Source organism: Sturnus vulgaris, chromosome 5, assembly GCF_052056855.1.
Source record: "Sturnus vulgaris isolate bStuVul1 chromosome 5, bStuVul1.hap1, whole genome shotgun sequence".
In the NCBI taxonomy this organism is placed as follows: domain Eukaryota; kingdom Metazoa; phylum Chordata; class Aves; order Passeriformes; family Sturnidae; genus Sturnus; species Sturnus vulgaris.
This window is the reverse complement of record NC_142247.1, coordinates 24,922,767-24,948,015: the sequence shown is the minus strand read 5'-3', so window position 1 is coordinate 24,948,015 and position 25,249 is coordinate 24,922,767. Positions and strand designations below refer to the sequence as shown.

At 42.9% G+C, this 25,249-nt stretch overlaps 2 protein-coding genes across 5 annotated transcripts; both read right to left on the bottom strand.

Moving 5' to 3' along the window:
• Positions 1–945: 945 nt before the first annotated feature.
• AMDHD1 (amidohydrolase domain containing 1) lies at positions 946–15,226 on the bottom strand. Of its 4 annotated transcripts, XM_088165078.1 has the most exons (10): positions 15,064–15,193; positions 11,059–11,331; positions 9,099–9,205; positions 7,760–7,824; positions 6,909–7,186; positions 4,243–4,468; positions 3,172–3,296; positions 2,186–2,279; positions 1,629–1,789; positions 946–1,201 (listed from the first exon to the last, which is right to left on the bottom strand). In XM_088165078.1, exons 2-10 carry the CDS (start codon positions 11,292–11,294, stop codon positions 1,087–1,089), a joined length of 1,407 nt encoding a protein of 468 aa, XP_088021204.1. In that variant the 5' UTR covers positions 11,295–11,331; positions 15,064–15,193; the 3' UTR covers positions 946–1,086. The 4 variants fall into 4 exon arrangements, with proteins under 4 accessions (XP_088021204.1, XP_088021206.1, XP_088021205.1 ...); XM_088165080.1 differs by lacking the exon at positions 11,059–11,331 and having other exon boundaries at positions 15,064–15,226; XM_088165079.1 differs by lacking the exons at positions 11,059–11,331; positions 15,064–15,193 and adding an exon at positions 10,146–10,387.
• A 282-nt stretch (positions 15,227–15,508) lies between these two features.
• Positions 15,509–17,988, bottom strand: SNRPF (small nuclear ribonucleoprotein polypeptide F). The gene is made up of 5 exons (XM_014888573.2): positions 17,973–17,988; positions 17,649–17,800; positions 17,377–17,502; positions 16,949–17,013; positions 15,509–16,375 (listed from the first exon to the last, which is right to left on the bottom strand). The coding sequence occupies exons 1-5, from the start codon at positions 17,986–17,988 to the stop codon at positions 16,309–16,311; spliced, it is 426 nt and encodes a 141-aa protein (XP_014744059.2). The 3' UTR covers positions 15,509–16,308.
• Positions 17,989–25,249: the final 7,261 nt, after the last annotated feature.

Below are 25,249 nucleotides of genomic sequence, written 5' to 3'. Positions count from 1 at the left end.
GAGAGATACTGCAGGGGAGGGCTTGCAGATTTTGTGTGTTAACAGATGTGCCCAAGGCTCAGGCAGATCAGAAGGTCATAATAATGATCATACATGTTCCTGATGGCTTTCAAATAACTGTTAATCCAAACGAGACCATTGTCCTTCCTCAAGGGTCTGGTTCACTAAAGTACTTGCTCTGTATCACAGATTATATTGCTTATATTAATAATAATTTTTTATGTGAAGTTCTTCATGCTTGTCAGGTGCAATTTTATGACTTCACCTTCAGAAAGTATTTCCCTTTTGCTTTGGCAGCAAATTGAAAATCTGAAGACTTAGTCCATGGTATTCAGAGACCCTCCTACCCTAGACCCTTTGCTTAAATGCTGCAAAACTTAAATTCTCCAGAGCTGTATCATCCTTTTTTCTACATACTGCATTCCTAAATGACGTTACAAGCTGTGGGAAAAAAAAGCAGTAGTTGAAAGATAAATGAAAGAGTGCTTTAAAAAAGTTAGGCTCCTAAGTTTCAACACAGCTTTGAGTAAAAGTTATCATACTTAATTTACCAGAATAACATTCAAACTTCCACAAACAAATATGACAGATGTTATTTCAGATTCAGCCTAGGATAAATAAAATTAGGTCTTTTCTGGAACATCTATATGACACTGCATATGATCTTCTCCCAGCACAGTCAAGGGCCATCCTAAATGCTTGCCTGAGCCCCTGGCCCTCTGTCACAGGTTACTTAACATCACACTCCCCTGTAAATCTTACCTGGATCCAAACTCTGTTTATTCATTGCCAGTTTGTTTGGATTATTTTCAAAAATAATAATATTATAGATTAATTCTACAGGAAAATATTTTTGGAAACTGTCTTATTTAAGATGGATACAATTAGAAATTATTTTATTGTGCTGGAGAGAAGGACAATGGACATTGAGATGCACCAAATGGGTAATGCGTGGTAAGGTTTATTTGAATAAGAGTAAGGTGAGCAGGCAAACAATTTACCCATAAATACAAATCTGATTTGTCTGTTGCTTTGAAATACTCTGTGCTAATTTGATTTAGTAGCTTACTAAACTACTGCCTTCTCTCAGTAGCTCCTCATTGTCTCACACCTCTCATTTTCATAGATGACTTTTCCTTTAACTATAACGTAGTTGATCAATGCTTCGTGTCCACCAAACTGGTAAATCAAGTGCTCCCACCTAAAAAGACAAGATATTTAAGAATATATAAACTTGCATAAGAGCAGGTCACATGCAAAGACAAGATATTTAAGAATATATAAACTCACATAAGAGCAGGTCACATGCCTAACATACCTGGCAATTTTATAAGATTTGCTTGAAAACGGGAAAACACTATTCCATGTCTACATTTGTCTCTTGCTGCATGAATACAGTGAGGCTATCAGCAGAGAATTTATTCCACAAAATAAACACATGTTATCTCTAGGAAATTTGTAATTAGGAATGGATTACTTGTAATAACAGCCCCAAAAGTCTTAGGCTTTATTTTCCACTGGAGTAATTAAGGAAAATGAAAGTGGGTCTGAAATGCTACCAGTGTCCCTTTATTCAGTGAAGATAACTAGGGTTAAAGCACATTTCAAATGCCAATGGAAGAACAAACCTTGATGAATTTATGATAAGAAGATCCCCCTGCTTGCCGACCTCCAAGGAGCCATGTGTGTCTGATTTGCCCAGAGCATAAGCTGCATTAATGGTGGCAGCTGCCAGTGCTTCATTCATTGACATCTTCATGTTTACACAGGCCAGATGCATCACCATAGGCTAGCAGGCAAGGAAAGGGACAATGGGAGTTACCAGGAACACAAAGCTGTTTATGCTTCAAATCCCTAAACACTCTCCTTCTTCCTTGCACAACAGGAGTTGTTTTGTACAACATAAATTTTGCCAAATCCAAAACAAGAACTCTAAAATAAGTAGCTTGGAGAGCATTTTGAATAGGCCTCTCAGGGCATAGGAAGGATGGAAACCATTCTGGTTTCACAAATTTTTGGCAAAAACTACCACTGCACACAAACAAACACAGGCAGCTGTCTGCATGGGGCATGCAGCTCTTCTTGTGCACAGGAAACCAGTTTAAAGTGTGAAAGACCTGTACATACAAGTTGTACTAGTAAGAAATCTCATAATTCTATGGTTTCAGTATTAGGATTATCTTACCATTGAATAACAGTATGCATTAGGATTAAAGTCACTGCCAAGAGCAACTATAACACCTTCTTCCAACATTTTTCTAGCTTGAGGTTGTTTCAGTCTAGTGGGAAAAAAAAAAACTTATCAGTACAATTTGCTTAGTTATCATACAGTGATTTACAAGAGCAAAAGTCATCTCTCAGTTTGGCTACATTCATGCATTCAGTTACACTGATCCTTATGGAAAGCCCAAATTCTCTTTTTGCATCCCTACCTATCACCCTATGGACAACATAAATGGGAAGTGTGAGCCACAGCTTTTGCAGTAAAACCATGTGGCAGCAGCCAGTGTCAACCATCAGGCTCCACACCACTGAAATTCTAGTATTTATCCAGACCTCAGCTACTTAAGAATTTACAAGATGAAAATCTTCATTTCTGAAAAAAACTAATTTCCTAGTTCTTACAGGTTCAAATACAGGCCCCAAAATATGAGCAGTGGCACATGCCAATAGTCCCTTCCCAATTTTTGAGTCTATGGGTTTAGTCTGCATACATTAGAGATCTTTTCACTTAGCAATTATAATGCAAAAGATGTTCTCAATAACTTCAATATCTGGAACAGCCATGTGAAAATTGTTCAGGCCCTGGATTAATCCTAATCTACACCTAATAAAGTAGGTGTTTGCAGGGTGGGCACTTAGAAGTACACTCTCTAGGAAGTTTTACTCATAGTTGCTGTAAAGTCACTCCAAATCTACTGTGAGACTTCTCAGCAATCTCACAGATTTTTGAGGATTTCCAGCAGAAAAAGAAAAAAAAATTCCAGTTGCTGACTCCAACATATAAGGAGGGAGGCTCATTCAGTTCAATGCTCATGTGATTGCCTGCACTGACCCAGACTGATCCTTAAGGCATAGATACACTCTCATGCTTTTAGATTAAAAGACTCTCAAACACACACAAGGATTTGCAGTTTGAAGAGAAGTTTCTCTTCAATCTAGTGGCCTTACCTTAGCATGTAGGCTGTTGTTGGCAGAAGGACAGCAGCACACTTAGCTCTTGCCATTGCCACAATACCTTCATCACTAACTTCTTCCAGGTGGCTGATGGCCCGGGCTCCTAGTTCAGCTCCAAGCTAAGTAAATTTTCAAGCAAATTACTCACTATTCTCAATTAATTCAGTTTAAAAAGTTGTTTCTAAACAACTGGAAGAGTCAATTCACTATTTATGCAAAATATACCAGAAGAGAAAGGGTAAAGAATGCTTGAAAGAACAATCAGAATACAGAGATAAACTATTTGTTAATTTACTGCAGGAAAAGTTGATCACTTTATCCACGCACAGTGCAGAAGCACACCTTCAGTGATGTATTTAACAGCCTAACACACAAACTATGTGAGAGCCATGGATGAAAACATTATCAACTCTTGTTCATAAGGGATCCATCAGAAAATAGCTCACAAAACTGAATGCTGCCTTCAATGGGGAAGTCAAATAGGCTTTTAAGATCAACCAAGATTTTGGTTTGGTTTGGTTTTTTTTATACACAGCTTGGGCAGACCCCACAGGAAGGAAGCAATATTTAAATGATGGTGAAACATGGTGTCAAAGGGTCTTTCTTTATCAAGATATTTGGGAATCTAATCTTAACTAAACCACCTCTCTAAGTGTGCTCAGATATACTGATATCTGAGTAATGAGACGGCTGAATGTGCTCACTGCAATTTGACTTGTTGCTTCTAACAGGACATTTAACAAAAAAATATTTTTCAAGTTGCATAGAAACCATGTTTTTGTCATTCTTGGGTGCATGGATATCCACCTTCCCGATCTGTATCCCATGTGGAAGATAAGCAAAGTCAATGTTTGATTAGCCAGTGCATGTTAGTCCCAGAGGTCAAGGCTTCCTCCCATGTCCTTAATTCCAAAGCTGCACATGGACTGCTCTTCCTGGCATCTATTTCTATCAGATGGTCTGTTTCATAAAGGCTTAGAAAAGACAACCTCGGTTTTGAAAACTGCAATTCTTTCACAGACTGGGCTCTCACAGGAACAAAAATGAATGTTAAGAAAGACGTACCTCAGCAGATTTCATCGGATGGAGTTCATCACCATGGAAGTTAATCTGTAACCCTATATCTTTTCCAGCTTCAAGTATTCTCCTTGTAGACTCCACATCAAAGACTCCCTTCTCACAGAAGACATCTATATTGTTAACATTTATTTCACCACGTAGTTTGAGTTCTTTCAGTTTAGGAAGGTGGTTATTGATAATGTCATCTGTGGCTTCAGTAGCAGTTTTCCCTCTAATGAAAAGAAAATGTTACAGAGCCGTATGAGTAACATCCTTGAAGTCTGGCACACACTCAAGCCATATATGCAATTACTGAATTACTTAGGAAATGATGTAAATATGAATCCCTCAAAAAACCTTCAAATTAAAAAATTAAGCCCCATTGTAATTCATGTACTCTCCAACATGAGTTACTTTCCATTCAAAGAATATTATATTGTATTACTGAATATTTTTAATAAGGCTGGCATCTTGGATGCTAAAAAGATATGGGATACTTTAAAACTAATTTTTCTGCTCTCCTACTCATATATTCTGACCTCTTTATACTTTATTCTAAAATACAACTATTTAAAATATGTAAACGAGCATTTAAATATGTTAAATACAATATTGTTATGCAAGTATCAAAGTTCAAAGGGGATATGCAGCATAAGTCATTATTTTTAATTTACCTCTCTTCCTTTTATATCATTCAGAGTGATGGACAGATAACTGTTTCAAATCAGAGGGAATTCCCAAGGTTTGGTTTGCCAAAGTCAGAATAACACAGGAATCCTCTATTACATAAAGATAACCCAGGAGAGATTACTAAATGCCTTAGAAAGAGCAAATAACCCCAAAACATGCAGTTGAGTTAGCATTTTCCAATTTTAAATATCCAAGGACAAGGGAAGTACAGCAGCTAAATGCCTGAGAATCTCAATGCTCATTTCAGGCACCATAAAGCAGGCAGACACTGCCACTGTGGAGTGCCACACATGGCTGAGTTGGGAGCCATAGGATGGCAATAAATTCAAGAAGCTAAATTCTACTTGAATTCATAAACAAGGTTATAAAGCAGAGCCCTTCTTCCATTCCCTTCTCACTGAAACAGTCATTGGGGTTGCTTAGCCTCTGACCATGATGTTAAAAACCAGACATTCCTCAAATCATGAGTTTGATTCAAAAGGATGACTGGAGGGACCAAGGAAGAACTGCAGATTTCCTCCTGGTCAAAATGAAAACCCATGCCAGAGTCTAAGTTTGAGGGGTAGCATAAAATTCAAGCAAAATAGTCTAGACAAAACATTTGATTGAAAATAAAAGAGTGGATTTTAAAAGACTCAAACTGGAAAATACATATAACTCAGTATTTCCTTCAGGAAATTTTCTCAAAACCCCAACTACCTTTCCCCCTGACTTAAAATACAGTACCCTTACTACTACTACACTTTTTTATGCTTGATGTGCATCTGTGAGGATAGAAGTGTGCAGAGACTGTGGAGGCACACCTGCCTTTCTAACAAATGAGTTAGTATGCTTGTAAGAACACTGGAATTTATTTCATTGGTTTACAGAAATGCTCAAAATATTTTGGTGGGAAAGACTATTTTATCAGGATTTTGACCAAGATCCTGCCAAGGCTTTTTAGGGGAGGGAGAAAGGAAGGACTAAGAAATATATATATAGTTTGGGGTGAAAGGTCAATTTTATTTTACCATTAAGTCCTCTAAATTTTAGTATAACTTGTTGAAAGAAGTAGTTGCTGCCTTCAGCTGATTTTAGTTACTTTACTCTTAACCATCTTCCAGTTACTGAAGATGATACAGGATTCATTTTCCATAGTTGGATTGACAAAAGATGATTTACCATCCTGCTCCAAACACACAAGTATTAGATTGCAAAAAATATTTTCTGGGTCATGTTTTCTTGAATGTTAGAAAAGGTTGGGGGTTTTTTGGAGTATGCTTTTTTTTTTTTTAATGAACATCTCTTGAATATTGCCACATAATAAGCCTGCCTCCATCTCACATGCCTTGTCTTGCAGCAGCCTACCACTTAGTATGTCAAAATATCTAGCTAAAACTCCTCATTAATTCCTTCATACACTGAAATCTGGTAACATGAAAATGTCATTTTCATGGTACAGAAATAAAAATCAGAAGTGAGGAAGGGTTTTTATGATATGTCTACTTGAGCCATGAGAATAATTGATTAAACACAGTTTAATCTTCATTTCATAGCTATAAGACGTATGCAAGTCTTCATTGCATGGAATCATAATTAAACTTTGTCTATGGAGCCATATAAAGATTAAATATGGTATTTTTTGTTGTTACATTGGCCAAAATAAAATCTCATGGCTGAGACCAAGCTTGAAGGATAGAAGCAAATGCAAGCAGAAGAACTTTCTGAACAGGAAACCCTCTAAACTCTGTTATGGTCAGTGTGAGCATCAGCAGGGGGCAGGGGTTCTGTGTTAAGCCTATGTTGGCATTTAGGAATCATTAAATAATGTTGCCCTGCCTTCCTTCAAATTAAAATTTAAAATTCCTATAAAATTAAAATTCCTATAAATATTGGCTGTTGTTTTTCAAGTATGTTGTATTTTAGGAGTGAGGCAGAAGAAACCAATTTCCAACGCAAAGCAGCAGTACTTAACAAGAGAAAGAAAAGCCAAGTGCTATTACTTGGGCACCGCGTGAGCTCCGCAGTACGTTGAGGAAATGCCAATATCCATGGATTTCCTGGCCCGCTCGATCACCCTGAGCATCTTGAGCTCGGTTTCCAAGTTCAAGCCATATCCACTCTTGCACTCCACCAGCGTGGATCCTGCTCTGAGCATGCGTCCAAGGCGCTGCTGGAAGGCCGTGAACAGCTCGTCCTCCGTGGCCTTCCGGGTGTGCTCCACGGTGAAATGGATTCCTCCCCCAGCCTGGTGGATCTCCATATAGGATGCACCTGCCAGCTTGGGTTAAAGGAGAGAAAACAAACCCCCCATACAATTAGTTGTGAACAGTGTGTTTTCCATGCAAGAGATACTGGAAAATGCTTTGAGGTCTCTTTGCAGTGAGAGAGACAAAGACAGGAGAAAAAAAATCCCCATTGATTCTTCCTCCCTCCCTCTTTTCTTCTTTCTCCCTTCCACTTCAGTGAAGAAATGTTGTAAGAAATGGCATAAAGAGAATTACTCTGAAGATTTGCTTTCCCCCGAGTCCAAGGAGAAAACCAGTCTCTAGCTCAAAAATTCATTTATGTGGAAAAGAAAAAGGAAAGAAAAAAAATCAAGACTTAGATGGTAATAGAAAGCAGTTCCTGTATTGCTTCAATTAATGCAAAAATATATCAAGACTGGCTGCAAAGGCTGCAGCCTATCAGTATTCAAAAATCATCCATCCTCCCTCAGGTAGATTATCTGACAGAAATTATGTATTTTTCTATAAAAGAAAGATGAGAGTCACTTGGAAGTAGAACCAGCTATACATTAGGAAAGAAAAAAAAAAGGAAGAAAAAATCTCTCTGTGTAATTTTATGCTGTTACCTTCATTGCAAACTCATGAACCCTATCACCAGCCCACACTGGATGTGTATGTGCATCTACCAGGCCTAAAGAAAACAAAGTAAATGTACACTTGAGTTACTTCACTGTGAAACAGAAAAGATTATGAACATGCATGCAAATTAAACAGACAGCAGAAGCTCCCCTAAGAAGTTTCTAATAGTTATAAAAAAAAAAAAAATCCAGCCAGACAAATATGAATCTCTTCAGAGGCTATTAATTTTCTTTCAGTTTTTTTTTTAGGTCTGATACCTTATGCAACATGTCTCCAGTTGCTGATTTGTCATGTTATTTTATAAAGTTTTCAAACTGTGGAAGAAAGGATAAATAACAAACTTTGAAAGAGTTCATTAGACTTTAAGCCTGTAGTCTTTAAAGAAAGGCAAACTGCTTAGGCTGGCCTTAGCACACTAGACTTCCTCTAGCAATACTTGTTACAGTGGGAGCCTTTTCTACAGGCTCTGAAACTGGCACTACTGAATGGCAAGGCCACTGTGAGAGAAACACAGGTCTGGCAGCTCATGTACTAACACAACTTGGATAGTTTAACATGCAATAGACTTGCCCATCTTTTGGGGAATTTTTTATCAGGCAAAGTTGCAGAATATGTGACTTAAAAATCCCTTTTGCCTCCAAACAGTTGTGGGCAGGATGGACAGACTGAGCTCCGTGGCTGAATGGCTGATGGGTGAGAGAGCACAGACAAGAGCAGTGAACTGAAGAGTCATTCTGTGGGTCAGCTGCATTCCTGCTGTGATCTGTGATACAGAGGAACAGACCTGAAGTCAAAACAAGAGACTGAGCTCCACAATGAAGCCGAAAAGAACCCTTGAATATCTTGAACCTTGAATAATAATGAGGGAGACTCCACTACCTCTCTGGGCAGCCTGTTCCAGTGTTCAGTGACCTGCACAGTAAATAAGTTCTTTCACATGTTCAGGAGGAACTTCCTGTGCATCAGTTTGTGCCCATTGCCTACTGTCCTATTGCTTGGCACCACTGAGCAGAGCCTGGAAACCTCCTGTGGGCACCCAGCTTTGAGACACACAGACAGTGATGAGGTCTCCTCTCACTCATCCCTTCTTGAGGCTGGACAGACCAAACTCTCCCTGTCTCTCCTCATAAGAGAGATGCTCCAAACCCTTCATAATCCTTGTAGCCCTCCACTGGACCCACTCCAGGAGTTCCAAGTCTCTCTTGTACTGTATCCCAGAACTGGACACAGCACTCCAGATGTGGCTTCACCAGGGCTGAGTAACAGGATCGTGTCCCTTGACCTGTTGGCAGTGCCATTCCTTTGTAACATAAAAAATGCACCTACCTGGTAACACGCATTTCCCAGAGCAGTCAATTATCCTTTCAAATGTTGCTTCTGAAAACTGATTGCGAATAACATCTGCCTGGCCCACAGCTTTGATACAACCATCCCTGCAAAACACAGACAACGAACAAAGAACGTGTGAGCCTGTTTAAAAGTCAAATGCTCAACGACCGAGCTCCTGGAACAACGGGGGCAGGACCTTCAGCAGGACTGGAGCTGCAAATGTGGAGGCGGTTTGCTCATTTTACAGATGCACAGCAAACACTGGGGTAATGCCAAGCGCTTCAAGCTGTTTGCCACAACACTTGTGCTCTGCTTAGATCCCTCTGGGTGATACCTTGATACTGCTCTAATTCCTGCTAAGTATCACTGTTTTCCTCCTGTGATCAGTGAGCATACAGCATCGCTTCAGCAGGGCGTATCTATCCGCAGGGCACTCGTCCCCATCACTCAAATCAAGCTGTCATCGCCTGGACCTGGATCAGGCCGCGTGCCCTGGGAACTACAGGAATCAGCCTCTTTGGGACTGATCTCCCAGTGGAGTTTGAGGGTGGTACCGGGAAGTCTGGGCTGCGCTTGGGGGACGCGTTCCCCCTTGCAGGGAGACCCTGCTCCCCGAGCGCAGCCGAGCCCCGGCCCGGCCCAAACTCACAGCCCCGCACTCCTCACAGCCTCTCATTCCTCACACCCCACACTCCTCACAGCCCCTCATTCCTCACAGCCTCTCATTCCTCACACCCCACACTCCTCACAGCCCCTCATTCCTCACAGCCCGCACTCCTCACAGCCCGCACTCACAGCCCCACCACCAGGCTGGCTGCCCGCAGCACGCTCAGCCCGGCAGCGCCGTCCCGCCGCAGGTACGGCTCTCGCCGGCCGCACACCAGCACCAGCTGCTCGGCGTTCTCCAGCAGCAGCCGGTACCGCTGCCGGCCCGCCATGGTCCTGAGTGCCGGGGCCGCGGGGCTCAAAGTCCCCGGGGCGGCGCGGCCCAGCGCCCCTCCCGCCCCCCGTCCTGCCCCGCCTCGGCCGACCCCGGCTCCGGACCCGGCCTTGGCCCTGCCCGGCTCGGTCCGCCCTAACTTCGCTGCAGTCCGCTCCAGGCGCGGGATGCTGGGCTGGATTCGGTCCAGGATAACGTGAAAACATCTATGCATCGCGCTGGTTCATGACCAGCTCCGAAGTACCGGGTTTTCCAGCTGGGGCTTCCCGGAGCTCTCCGTCCTCACAGCACCACCTGGAGATTTCCCTTTGCCAAGAAAATAGGAACTTCTGATTTGGGAGCGTTCGTTTGGCCACGTGCCCCGTTCCCCGGCGTCCATCACCTCTCCAGCATCCATCATTTTGCCTGCGCCAATCACCTTGCCCGCATCCCAGCAACAACCCCTGAGGAACCATAACATCTCCCACCGCGGCAGATGTTCAGGCAGACATTTATTCATCCCGGCAGATATTAATTTATCCAATACCAATAACGAAGTTTGTTCGATTCTGCTGCCCCCTACAGAACGAGAGATGGGAGAATCAGGGAGCAAATATTTGCTCCCAATATAGATTTTTTGGTTTTCTTCTCCCTTCACATATTCATAGCGCCTATAGGACTCAAGCTGGAAAATGGAGTATCTTTCTAAACAAGTGGTCCCTCAAACACTTCTCCCGGGGTGGCAATCTTCTTTAGACACCTTTTCGTTTAGAAAGAAAAACGATTTTAAATGCTAGTAATACATCTATGTTACAAATATCCATATGTTATCTAATACATATTACATACATATATTTGTATTATCTAATATACATATTGCTGTTCAGCAGAAACAGTTGGATATGTTCACTCTTTGAATGAGCCTTTCTGGTGAAGTCTTGTTTGCAAATGAGGCAAGATTTGCATCTAAAGCCCATTAATTTGTATTTAATATCAGACCCTGAAAGTGAGTAAAATGACAATAAATTTGGGTGTTACCTTGTGATGCTTCTCCACTGGTGTAATGCTGCACCACAACATAACCTTTGTCTTCCTCCTAAACTCTCACTTAGGCATGCACATTGACAGGAGAGCTGGTAGAGGGTGATTTGCCACTTCCAGGAGTTCCCACTGCTGATTTTGGCATTCCCCAGCAGTATCACAATATGTTTGAAAGCAGAAATCAAAGAGGAACCCGGCAGCAGCATCATGACAAGCACAGAAGGACATCCCATTGTGGGGGATGCTTAAGCAGTGGTGGTGGGCTGACAGCTGTTGTGTCAGGAATGAAACGCAGCATGTTGCAGTAGAGGGGAAAGAAAAGAAAAGATCCACACACCTGTGAGCTGTGTAGTTACACATTTAAAGAAAAAAAAACAGTTTTGTGTTCTAGGCTTCTCCAAAAATCAAGGTCAGATCCCGATGTAAATCCTGATAATCGGTGAAGATTTTATGCTTAGTAAGCTAGGAGTGTATTTTGTTTTAAGACTTATATTCTGTTTGCAGAAAACTTATAGATGTGCTTGTGTATTTCTATATGCCCTGGTTCTTTTCTGGTAAATAAGTTTCTCTGTAATAGATCAGCATATGAAAAAAGTTCAGTCCACTGCAGTAGGGTTTCTGACATGCTGTGCCTAATCTATTTTTAAGAATACTAATTTGAAAGATAAGTGCAGGAATGATTTTTAGGTTGCATCCTCAGGAAATTCTAGTTTAATTCAAAAAGTACAGATTCCAAATACTTGGCTCTATTTTTGAAATGTTGGCAGAATTTACTGGATGTAAACAGAAAACTGTAGGGTGCTGGAGGAACCCTGCCCAAATTTCTTAAATTTCAACTTTTTTAATCACTTTAAAGTTCCAGTGAAAGTTCTTTCTGAAAAGAATTTTTAAATGTGGCATTTTTAATGAGAGAAAAAATCCCAGGAACGGTAGAGATAAAAAAAGTTGAGTATCAGGTTATTGATTTAAGGGTTTTTATCTCTTCTTGCTGGTGCTTTACATGAGAATATGATATGCTTATACCTCAAGGACTCCTTTTCAAACACATTGTCAGAGCTACATTAGAATGTCTGTAAACATTCTTGTTTACAAGAATGTTACAGTTCTTGTAAACAACTTGTAATTAAAAACAAAAGGCCTGAAGTTAGAGATGAGTCTCAAGTGAAATATTGGCTAAATTTTCTTTAAATTTGTAATCCGCTTTTTTTAATCCGCTAAACAGACCTTTCCAATAATACACATAGCATGATGAAATGTCCTGAAAGGGGACACTATGTATGCCTTAACACAAGTTACTTACTAGTGAAATTTACTGAATGCAATTTCCTTGTTTACAAAAGCAGCAGAGGTCAGTAAACCCTCAGGATCAAACACAGAAAATGCATCACTTGGATGAAAGTGACTTGCAAATGTAGAATAGATCCAAAGTAAATTGTAAATCTGTTACATAACTTCCCTCACATCAGATTGAGCTTAACATCACATTTGCAAATATTTTTTGCATAGATTTGCAAAAGTGAAAGTGAATTCTGCATTTTATTTTCTTCTGTGTAGAAGAACCTCGCATCTCTCAAACTGTGGAAACATGGCATTTGCTCAGATGAGCTTTCTGAATCCTCTGTTCCCAGATCTGTCTTTAGCCTGGGGAGGGGGAGACCTTTTTGGGGGAACACCACAGTTTGCCTCAGGGGACACAATTTGGTTCTCCCTTAGCACAGTGCAACCTTGGTTGCCTTGTTGTGTGCCTTGGTTTCCTTTTCACACAAACTCCAGCTAACGAAAGGGAGACCCCGTGTGCAGCTGTGTCCTGTCAGGAGTAGGATGTAGGCACCTGGTACAATTCCAGCATCTGGGCTTATGGCCAAAGCTTGTCCTTCTTTGCAGTCTATGAGCTGCACAATACAGAACTGGAGTTTGCAGCATTTTTTCTCTTTGCAATGATAAGGATTTAGAGTCTTCTCAGGTAGGTTGTGTACTCCTAATGGAATGGGAAGGTTTCCAAGTAAAAAATAAACACCAAACACCCTAATACTCAAATGAGAAACACAAAAATAAGCTTGAAACGACATGTGGTATGTATTATGCCTCACTATTTCTAGGCTCTTTTTGACCACTCTTTCACTGTATTTAGTAAGTGGTTTTGCAGGGCATAATCTTTTCCTGAGTGTCCTGCTACTTCGCCTCCAATTTCTTTTATTCTATAAACAGCTGGAACAACCTAATCGCATGAAAGCTATTTTTCTTTTTAGTTACTTTATGACCCTTGTATTTAAAACGTAAAATCACATGCCCCTTTATTTGTGTCTTTAATAAACACCTAAGTGAATGTTTGCACCTCTTTTACCTTTTGGACTTGCTCCAGAAATGAAAAAAATCTGTACTCATAGGGCTTACTCCATACGAACTAAGAACCAGCTCAAATTACTCAGATATATTCAGAGTACCTTATCTTCACCTGCACTGCAATTCTTTCCACATCATTTAGGACCAGGATCCAAGCTAAGAATATGTTTAAGTTGTTTGACTTTATCTACATGGGTTCTTCCATTGAAATGAATGGAACACTTGATGGTAGCAAAGAGAAACACACGCCTCCATTTTTGCAGCATAACTAAATTAAGATTAGTTATCAACTTACACACCAAGGTATTATTTAGTTAAAGTGTTTGATGCCTGGTGCTATGCAAAAGTAAAATTGTCTGAGTTTGAAGTCTAAGGAACGCAACTGTCAAAAAAACCCCCAAAAAACTAGGTATAACAAAACATCTCAAAAGAAAATGTTAAGCTATGTGAAAGGATCACACTTTTGTTGACGATGAAAACTCAAGACTATATTAAGCAGCTTATTTGTCTGAGGGAGATAGATTACATGAGAAAAATATCTGTTTTCTTAGTTCTAAATTCTTGCTTTTCCAAAATATAAGTCCACTTGTCTTTCCTATTATTCATCTTACTGTAGATTTTCAGTTTGTTTGTTTGTTTCCTTTTTCTAGATGGTGATTTCACCCATTCACCAGCTATGTCTGTCTACTTTGATTCATTTCTCAACAGCCCCCTGCAAAACCAGATGTGGCTGCTTTCCTGATGATGGGTACAGGCTGTCTGTCCTGGAATATTAACAGCCCGTTTTTCAGGTAGGAAGTATCTGTCACATTAAGGCCATTATACACAAAATGCTCCCTTGCTTCTTTTGTGCTTTGGCTTGTTTTCTTTCAAAAAGGTTTCTACTCATTTTAAACTGGTGGAGGACTTCTCCTTATCTGAAGTTTTTCCTAGCACAAAAATCAGCATTTTACCAACAACCACCAGTGCTCCACATTGACGAATTCTCAACCTGTAGGAAGGGAGGCAGCTCTCTCTGCAAGGCAAAAACATCTTTATCCTAAGGAAAGGAATTAAGCACTCTGGCTGTACAGCACAACTCCAGACATCCTTCTATAGATACGCCTGTTTAGTTGAGGAACAGTCACATTCATCTATGCACACATAAGGGGTGTAGGGACACATATTGAGAAAGCAAGAAAATTACAGCCTGAAAAATATTCCAGGCCGGAGCTTCTCAGCTCTGTTCCCAGCCGATAAGCTGGTCCAGCTGAAAGCTAGGGAGAATTTCTCCCAGGGTGATATCTTGGTCAAAATAAAAAGGAATTAATAACAAAGATAGAACACCTGTTGTGGTGTGTGACCAGGCCCTGGGAATGGGGTGTCTTCTCTCTGAACCAATCATCTTTTCTCTACTCTTGGAGTTGTGAGTCATGCTATAAAACCAAGTGTGTTTCTGAATAAACTTGTCTCTTTCTTTCCCATCATGAAAGATGACCATGTAGCTGTGCATCTTATTTCCACTGCACTTAAAGGATTAAAACCCCTTTCCACAGCTAAAAAGGGGTTCAGCAGAAGCTTGGTCTTCCCAGTTACTCTGAAAAGCTGAAGCCTGGTGAGCTGTCACAGTGATGGCCCTATCTGCTGATCCAGTGCTCAGATATTACATGACAAACTCACCTCCAGTCCCACTTCATCCTCATGAGGAAGAGCAGCTTTCAGATCAGTGCCAGCCCACTGCAGACAAGGAATTGACAGATACTAAGGTGAAGTCACAGCCTTTCCTCCTCCAATACTGACAGCACTGTGACTATCAATGGCAGCACGGGAAGGGCACTATTCTGCATCATGAAGTCGTTAACAGGATGTGCTGCATGGCAAACCAGGTGAGATGCCTTTTTGCTTCTCATTCCTGCCACCACTAAGAACACATCTGGCTGTTCTGAGGTTTCCGAGGCTCATTGCCAATTTTAAAGTACTCATTTATCCTTGTGATAGTATGATTTTAGCTTAAATAGCTCTTTTCCCTTTCCCAATGGGATTGTAGGGTACTTCAGCAGAGCTGCAAAGCCCCCACACTGCCAAAAAGAAGGGTCTGGTTAAAGCAATGAGACACCAGCGCAAATACATTCAAAAAGACTTTTCATTCTTTATGGAAACTTACATATGTAAATATTAAAGGAATAGGGATGACTTCCAACATGAGAGAGAAACAGGGAGGTATTTCTCTGCAGGATCTATCCTAACAGGCTGGTGTCTCTCCCCTAGTTCACATAACCAGTGTTCAATCCTAATGCAGTCCTGCAGCACTGCCCACTCCAGCTGTCTCTGAAAGACAACAGGGCTGGAGATCTGCACTCCATGTGCACCTACTGCAGCCACAACCTGTGCAGCTTTTAGACAGGACATCTGAGGAAGACCACAGCATCCTTTCCATTCTTCAGTGGACACTCACAAAGAACACTCCCATTCTGCAGTCTCATGTCTCAACTCTATTAATGCCACGGAGGTAGCAGAATATTTCTGAGAGAAACTGGGGCATAACAGACCTCTACACCTCACTTGCAGTGAAATCCTCCCAGCTAATTCCAAATGTTTCATAAACAGGTTAAGATGAAATGTATTTAAACAGTCACTACATACATACTCTAAAATATAAAGACTGCCAAGTCTTCCTGTGCTTCAGATGGGAAGATAACTGGTAATTTTTAAAATACTCACTTTTCATCTTAATATTTTCAGTTTTAAATTGAAACAATTAGCTGTTGTTCCTTCAGCATTAGTTTTTCGGACACCAATAAAATATTAAAGATATTTTGAAGGGTTAATTTTCCCCATACTAAAACAATGGAAATAAACACCTTACTACAAAAGTATGAAAAACAAAAAAGAAAAAAAAAGTTTATTTCCTGAAATACAAAACACCTATTCTCTCATTTCTCCATCTTCTTCCTCTTCTTCCACACCTCTGATGTACAAAACATTATTGCACCTGCAAACAGAACCAAGAATTCCCTTAGCTATAAACGTTATCATTTTCCCAACATAAAACACGTTTTAAACATTTTTCTGCCCAAATGCAGCCTGGCAACAGCCAAATTCTACAGAACAAAATGTTGCTGTTGACCTTGTACACCTTTTCCACACAAATACATTAAATTGTGCAACTTCATAAATGTAGTAAGTCTTTGACAATGCTGTAGAAAAAAATGTTTACTTTGGGTGGACAGTTATGGTCAAGTTTAACTTCCAAGCATGCTAAATGTTTCCAATTGCAATGCACTAGTTTACAATGCCAAAGGATTCCCAGATATACAAAAATGTGGAAAACAAAAGTATTTAGTCATCACAAAGGGAATAGTAAATGTTTTTAAATATATTCAAAAATTCATTTTTCCTCCTCTCAGAAGGGACTTCGATGTAAGACACATCCATAGCTTTCCTATAAGAGCAACACTTGGCATCTTAATTAGACAAGAAACGCAGCAGCCACCAGTACAAGCTTTAATGCAAGTGGTGAGGCGATTTATAGCCTTCCTCCACCATAAATAAATACCCCAATTACCTTATCAAAACTTCACCCAAGTGTCCAGACAACGCACCGTCTATATACTCCTCTGTGTTTGCAAGCTTGAAAGGAAAATGAAAAGAAAATCAGAACGACAGCAATAAAAGCGGCTTCACAGAGGCCATGAAGGTTCTGCCCCCAGCCCAGGGCTCGGCTACAGCGAGCGGGGCTGGGAGAGCGGCGCCGCTCCCACCCTGCGCCGCATCCCCACCGAGGCACCGCCCGCCACCCAGCACCACCGCCCCTCGGCTGCGGGCGGGACAGGCCCTCACGCATCACCTCACTGTGCTCCCCGCCAGGAGCACAACTCCTGCCACTAGAGCCGCCTGCTTAGAGCCCCATGAGCCTGGCCTTGAACGCTCCCAGGGATGAGGCATCCACAATGCCGGGGGGCCGGAACCGCCCTGGCACCCCCAGCCCCTCACCTGCATGTTCATGTAGCCGTCCACGGAGACGAGGTAGCCCTTGTACTCCATCCCCCACTTCAGCTTCACCATCACCGGCTTCCCCGTCAGCCCGTTCAGGAACGGCTTGGGGTTGAGGGGCAGACTCTGGCGGGGGAAGCACACGGTGAGCGTCGCCCGCCTCCCGCTCCGCCTCGCCCGGCGGCCTGGGGCCGGCAACGGAGCGGCTCCCGCCCCTCTCCGCGCCCGGCTCCCGCTGCGCCCGCCTCCCGCCCCTCTCGGCTCCCGCTCACCATGGCGGCAGAAGCGCAGGCCCACGCGGGAACCCCTCGTGCGCGCCGCGGGACAACGGGAGGCGATGGGAAGCAGCTCCGCTCCCGCTTCCAGTTCCGGGGGCGCCGCTCTCCCACCTCCGACCTCTCAACCGCGCCGCGCTCCCCATAGGCTGACGGGCCCCAGAGCCCCCGCTGCCCCAGAGCCGCGGCTGCCCATTGGCTCGGCGGTCCCGCGGGCCTCTCTCATTGGCCGGTCCGCTCAGTTTCCCCCCTCCCACCCCCGTCCCAGCCAATCGCTGTTGCCATGAGGCGCGCCGTGTGAGCCTGTGCCGCTGCGCGTACCAGTGCGCGTACCCATGCGCGTACCCGTGCCCTATGCCCGTGCCCGTGCCGGTGCCGCGCGGCCCCTGGGCCGTGCCCGCCCCGCACACCCCGTGCGGCTCCGTGCGGCCCCTGGGCCGTGCCCGCCCCGCACACCCCGTGCGGCTCCGTGCGGCCCCTGGGCCGTGCCCGCCCCGCACACCCCGTGCGGCTCCGTGCGGCCCCTGGGCCGTGCCCGCCCCGCACACCCCGTGCGGCTCCGTGCTGCTCTGCTCGGGCACGTCCCCGCGAGGTGGCAGCGCCGGAGCGGCGCGGTGGCCGTGGCACCGGGCGGGACGGCTCCGACAGCCTCTCCTGGAGGTGCCGCCGAAGGCCTGGTGGCGTCCGTCCGTCTGCGAAAATGGATCCGCGCACCAGCACCCTGTCCCGATTCCACACGGAAGGATGGAAAATCTCAGGGCTTATAGGACACATTAAGTGCGAATTCCCTGTCCGTGTCTTTTGACTCCCAGGCAAAGATGTTCTCGAGTGTAGAGAGAGTCGTGAAGCGTTAGTCTTGCTCTAGCTATAATTTATGTCTTAACCTTTGACAGGCAATTATGTTGAACCAATGTCTGTAGCGTTTACCAATTTGTCATATCGTCACTAATGTCTTCTACTACTCTATGTATAAATTCATGAAATACCACAATTTGTATTTCTGTTCCTACATACAACATATTCCCTTGATTTTCAGTGCATTGAGTGCTGAATGTGGAAAACGCACATTCAGGAAGCTTAACCTTTCAGTAGCAGAACTATTAAGGGGTTTGTGCACTTCACCTCCCAAAAGTGAGTTAAGTGCCCTAGTATTGAAAGCAAAACCATTATTGCCTCCTCAAATCTGTGCGTTTAAAAGCTGATGCTGCAAGCAAGCCATCTTCTCCAGGTGCAGATTGTCTTACACACAGTGGCACTGTGAATGTATAGGAGTAAAACAGAATTGTAGTTCCCGTTCACTAGCATATATCAAAAGTGCAGTTACAGAAACACAGAATTGTTAGCATTGGAAGGGACCTCTGAAGACCATCCAGTCAACCCACCTGCCAAGGCAGGGTCACCAGGAGCAGGTGACACAGGAACGTGTCCAGGTGGGTTTGGAATGTCTCCAGAAAGGAGACAGTTCCTCCCTGGGAAGCCTGTTCCAGTGCTCTGCCACCTTCGACATGAAGAAATTCTTCCTTATGTTGAGATGAAACTTCTTGTGAAGATATCTAGGTGCGCGTTTCCATGACCATTAGAAATAAGAGTGATTTTCTTTTAGGATGTAGTGGATGGGTAACAGAAACAACACCAAAATCATGCTAATTATCTTTCTGGTAGCAGGACTTACTATGGGCCAGCTAAAACAGTGACTAGCAAGATTTTTTTGTAAGGAAGTCTGAGTTTAGGCTATGCAGGAAAAATATGAACACAATGGGAAATGATATATATACAAAATTTTGCATTCCATTTGCAGTATAGAATAGCTGATTTCACATGATAATGTGTATCATGTGGCAGAATGTAATGAACTTAGTGTGAATGTCTTGAATAAAATCATACTGTAAGAGCAATTTTTCTACTGTTCTGACAAGGATAAACATGTATGTCTGCGAATGTCAATATAACAGATTTGCTATGTTATCTGTAAATAGCACTAGTTATTTTTACATATTAAACCAATTTTGACCACAATGTCTCCTACTCACGTTGTGCAGACTTCTTGTGTACCAAGAAATAGGAGCATTTATATTCCTCTTTCCATACACTCCGTTCCTCAGGTGAGTAAATATTCCAACTGTGTTGTTACCAAAACTGAGCATTTCCCAGGGTCATTGATCTCAGTGTAGAAGTCTAGTTTCATAATTGGTCTGTGAATTCACTTGTCAGTAATCTCATCAGCTGCAGACTGAGTCTGCAGTAATTCTGTGTGGTGGTGGGGTAGGAAGGAGTCCTGAAAGCACAGAATGCGTGACTACATCTGATGTAGTTAACTGAGTAAGTCAGTTAATCAGGAAATGAAATAGCTGTTGTTTTTCTTTCGCCCTTATGAGGAATTTGCTGTTTACCATGTTGACTGAATCATTCTGACTCAGAGACAGTCTTCTTATGCTGATCTTGGACCTTCAGCACAGGGATGAAGTTCACCTTTTGTCCTCTTTGTATTTCCCATGCAATAGGGGAAGTAATAATTTGCATTCTTTTCTGCCTTTGGGTCAGGGTATTTAGGCTGTTGCTCAACAGGAAATGAACAGGAAAGAGTTGTTCTAACAGATTAATCCAAACCTAAGCTCCTGGGTGGATGGACAAGATTTTCTCTTACAGCTCAGGAGTGGGAATTTAACACAAATGCCTACACTGTTCCTGAGGAAGCATATTAAGCAGCTGGACATTCAAGGACAGCATTTCAGGTGGAGGGATTGGTTAGATGGCATTGTCTGTGTAAGTGCAAATGCTCACTGACATCACTAATGCACTGTGTTGCCATAAAACCGGGCTGAGAGGAGCCCTGTACCATCACATTACTGAGAGAAACCTCGGCAGCCCAGAACTCCTTCCTGATTCAGCTGAGTTTGCTGGGACAGGAGCTCTCTGCAAAGATCTGTTTCTGCCTGCCATAAACACATTATTAAGGAAACTTTCAGAGCTGCCCCATGTTCCAGCTTCTAGGCTGTACATTAAGTGACCATCCCATTCTTTTTCCTAGTGATATGCCAGTGTCAGTGGGCATTTCCTCCACTGCTTTCTTATTCCATATCATGTCCACCAGAGAAGAGCATCAGCTTTGCCATCACATTGGAGACACCATTCTCTGATGTCTCTGATGTAGCTGACTCCTGATAAGCTCTCTGTTCTAACTTCTTGAGGATGCAGTGGTTATGATTCTTGTGGAGGATTCAACATAGGAGGATTTTGAAGCTCTGTGCACCCTTGAGTTTTGCTGTTGCAGCAATGCTGTTAAAACATGAAGAGGACCTAGGACTCAGGTCAAGTATTGACATGAAGAGCATCTATTATTCCTTCAAGAATAGGCATGATGTAAGATTTTCCATTAGATATCATACTAGAATGGAAAATAAGATCTTGCCCACAATTTGTCTGTAGAGAGTATCTTGTCTAAAAATCTTTTTCAATAAATAACACAAAATTTTCTCTGAGTACAGAAAATCTGTATCATTTAGCAGCTCTTGCTGACTTTGGAACTGCTGTATCAGTACTGTGTGGATAGTCAACAGCCCTCACATGAGGTATAGTCCTGACTTTATGGGGCTTTGCCAGAGTAAAACGGTTTTGCTTCAAACAGTGTGTTTTCAGAAATGTCTACCCATGAAACACCTTTCCTCTCTGCTGACTGTCATTTTAATAACACCAGCTTTGATCAAATCTCCATGTGAGACAATAACCATCCACCACAGACCTTCACCACAGGTTGTGACTGTGAGTAGGGAGGTACTGACATCAAACTTAAGAAGAACAGGGGGATGTAATTTCTCTCTGAGATTCTCATCAACCAAAGCAAAGCCCCACGGTGCTAAAGGGATGGATATACAGGATCCAAGTACTAGGAGGCACAAAACTGGTTAGCCTGTTTCAGGCTTCATCCAAGAAACATGCCTTTTCTCACATGCTGGCAGACTTCCATCTCAGTATAAGAATGTAGCCCAGAATAGATGCTCAGTCTTGCTGAAAACCCAGGAATCTTTCCATTGGCCCTGCATGCCTCGTAATGGCTAGCAACAGTAATGTGAGGGAGCACAAACAAAATGCAGAAGTCTGTTTGGGATGGACTTGCCCAGTAAGCAGGAGACCATGCTGTGAACGACTCCCAGGGTTCTTGGGTAGAGGATTTATGTGCAGTTTCAGATCAGTACAATGTCTTTTTTCTGCAATGATATCAGTATAAAATGAGACTGAGGGTGGAGATGGGGGGCAGGTATGCACTAACAAGAGCCCAGATCTTTTGTCCACACCATCAAAGATCTGCCAGAGTGGCTCTTCTGTGAACCTGTCACAAGGCCAGGCTGTGCCAACAAGTAGGGGCATGGGATGAGTATTGCAGAGAAATTATGGGCACATTAAAGCCTCCTTTTATCCATATTGAAAACCTTTCTTTTTCTGTGCAAATAGTGTTCATGCAAATTATGCAGCTACATTAAAGAGAGGCCCTTTAAGAATGTGTCTCTGAAAACGCAGTCTCCTTTGCCAAGAAATAATGGGACTTCCTTAATTATCAGCTGTTATCTTCTGGGTTTAGCAAACTTTTGTTGCATTATGTGTGGTTGCTTCTTTTATGCTTTGACATTAATGAATTGGAATTGAAATTATGTACTGAGGAAAACAAAGTGATCTGTACAAATAATAAAACGGTGTTCTTGTGTGTGTCAAAAAGAAGATCAAGTATTGTGCAGAAGGAATTTGGAAACCATGCTTTCACACAAACATCTTAATAGATATTAATAACTGACTCCAAGTCACAGAAGTTGTTTAAGGGCTGGTGTTTTAATAAATCTGTCTTATCAGAGCTCAGAAAGTTTGGCTGGTGTTGGAGGATCCCTGTGTAAGGTGGCAAGCTCTGCTGTAACAGAGGACCTCATCTGCTGCCATTTTTAACAGCAAATCTTGTGGGGAGGGAGAAGAGAAAGGAGTTATTGGGCAACAGGCACATAGGTCAACAGAGTGTTGCTGGTCAAGAGAGAGCAGGTATTGTACAGATTGCCTCACCAGTTCAGAGAGAGAAGGAAACTAGCTGGATAGGAGAAAGTCAGAGACATAAATGATGCTGGGTTAAAAGGAGCAGCTAAATCTAGGATTCCTGAATGTCTTAGAAAACTCTGTGTGAGCCCAAAAATACTCTGGAGAGATGAGACAGAGAAATATGAGCCCAGGTCCCAAAGAAACCTGAGTCATCAAGGTTGACTGGCAGCTGCAGGGACAAATATGTCCAGACCTCCCTCTGTTACACATTAAGTGAGACTTTAATGTGTTGTGGTTCTATTAATTTGTCCAGATACATCTACTCTTCTGATAGCCAGAGGGAAGAGTGATTTGGGGTTGGAGTGTCTGCAGAGTCTACTAGGTTATTTGCACCCCTCCCAGGAAAGCCAATGCTGGTCCTCAGGCAGCTGGGCCAGAGAGTCTTATTTCCAGGAAGGATCTGCAGACAGAGAAAATCCCCAGCCTCCTGTGCTCCGGAAATGTGCCAGAGGTGACGTCTGCAATTCATGTTTGACTTGAACCTGAGCCCAAGGCCCACATCTCATCTTGGAGGCAGCAGTCACTGCCCTGCATCTGAGACCAGTGGCTTCCAGTGACTTCTACCTCTCTGCTAAACGGGTGTTCCTTTGTTAGGGCCTCTCTTGGTGAGGGACTGCCAAAGGTCGACTGTAAAGGCAAATGTATGTGTACAACCTTCCCTGTGGAGCAGAGTGGAGAAGCTTTCATTCAGGCAGTTTGTGGTCATCTACCAGAACCCTGGAGTAGCTCATTGCCTATCTGAAACAAGCAGGAGTCTGAGCTTGTGTAGGTGGACAGGCTTTACTCAAACCCCAGAGGCTTACCCTGCCCAAGATATGAAGGACTATAGGAACCAGGAATTAACTGTAGGGATGGTCAGTTAGTTAGGACCAAATGGCCAAGGCAGACAGCACAAAAGACTGCAGTATGCTCATAACTCAAAATCCCATGGTTTAACACACATCATCTGTTACAAATCCAGGAGAGAGAGCATGGCTATAGCTGTTTACACTGGTCATATGCCAACCGTCCCCAAATTACCAGTGCCCTGACTTTCATATTTCTTGGGGCAGTGCCCAGCTGTATGTGCTGACTGCAGTTTAGAATCACAGAAATGCCTTTTTTGAGAATTCTCCAAGAGCTCAGTAAGTTGGAATTTTGGCCAGTGAAGTTTCCACTGCATTATGTCAATGACAACTCACAGAGACCAGCTCAATCTGGTTCATTTTTAGTCAGGAGTCCATTGATGTGCTGGTGCTCCCTTGACACAACTGCTTCCTGTAAAACTGTAAGTTGTCATTTAGTTTGGCATTTCTGCTTTTGTTTTGCTGAGTACTCTGTTAGACCAATTATACAACTGTTAGGTTTTTTCCAAAGTGCACAGTGGATGAGAGCTGGCTTCTCTTTGCCCAGCAGGTGTTTCTGAGGAGGCAGCTGGTGTGCCCTGGGCTTCCCTGCTTGGGCCAAGAGCCTGGAGAGATGGTATGAGCAATTTCAGTGCTTCTGACAGAGCACTGACAGTTCCTGATGCTCCTTGCACGCCCCAGATGACCTGGCCCTACTGCTACACTGCTCCTTTAGGGTTCTTTTCTGTTCTTTGAATCTTTGACAGCAGCCACTCTTGCTGTCTGCATTTGGCATGAGTGGCCTCAGCAGCATAGCATAGAGGCATTCACATCCATTTGGTGCCTTCTTTCTCCAGAGCAGTGTTTTCTCTGTGGCAGTCTGCACTGTGGGAGATGGGAATGCCCAGGAGGTGAAGCAGTGCATGTTCTTGTAGTAGGACCCAGAGGGTGAGTGGGGGATCCCCTGCTCTGCCCAGGAATGCAGTGACAAGCACACTTGCACTGATAGGTACTGACCAGGCCAGCAAGGGGAGATCGTGCCCTGATTGTATTGTTTACTGCAATGCAGGATAGAGACACTTAGCTAGTTTGGGTAATAAAAACAATTTTAAAAAGCCTGCTTCTCTGCCAACAGACATATTGTGGTGTCTGAGCTGGCTCTCTCCAACCTCTGCGTGCAGACTGGGATGATTTGGAGGATTAGGGTATGTTCAAGGGTTAGACCATGGCCACATCTCACAAGCACAGCAAAAGGTGTACCTTTAGCAAAGGCCATTTGCTGCAGCACTCAAGTCTTTGCTCCAAAACTTTTTTTTTTCCAGAAGAAACGTTTTTTTTCCAGAAGAAACTTATTTTTCTTTTGTTTTTTTAAGTAGAGGGAAAGGAACCTGTGTTTTTCCCAAGCACCATTCTTGGAAATGACCTTCTAAAATTTTCTTGAAACGTATCAGCTTGGAGCAGATATTTCCTGCTTCCAGGAAAGCTTTTCTAGAGATCTGCCTCCTGTAAATGTTTATACAAACAATTAAAGACTGCCAAAGTTATAAGCAGCAAAGATAGAGGAGCTTAGAATGGAAAACACTGAAACCTTAATAATAGCATTGCCAACTGCACTTAATAAACAGATACATTTGATATGGATTTTGTATAATAAATGCTAGCTTAGACATTAAACTTTTGCACCCATTTTTTTGCTGC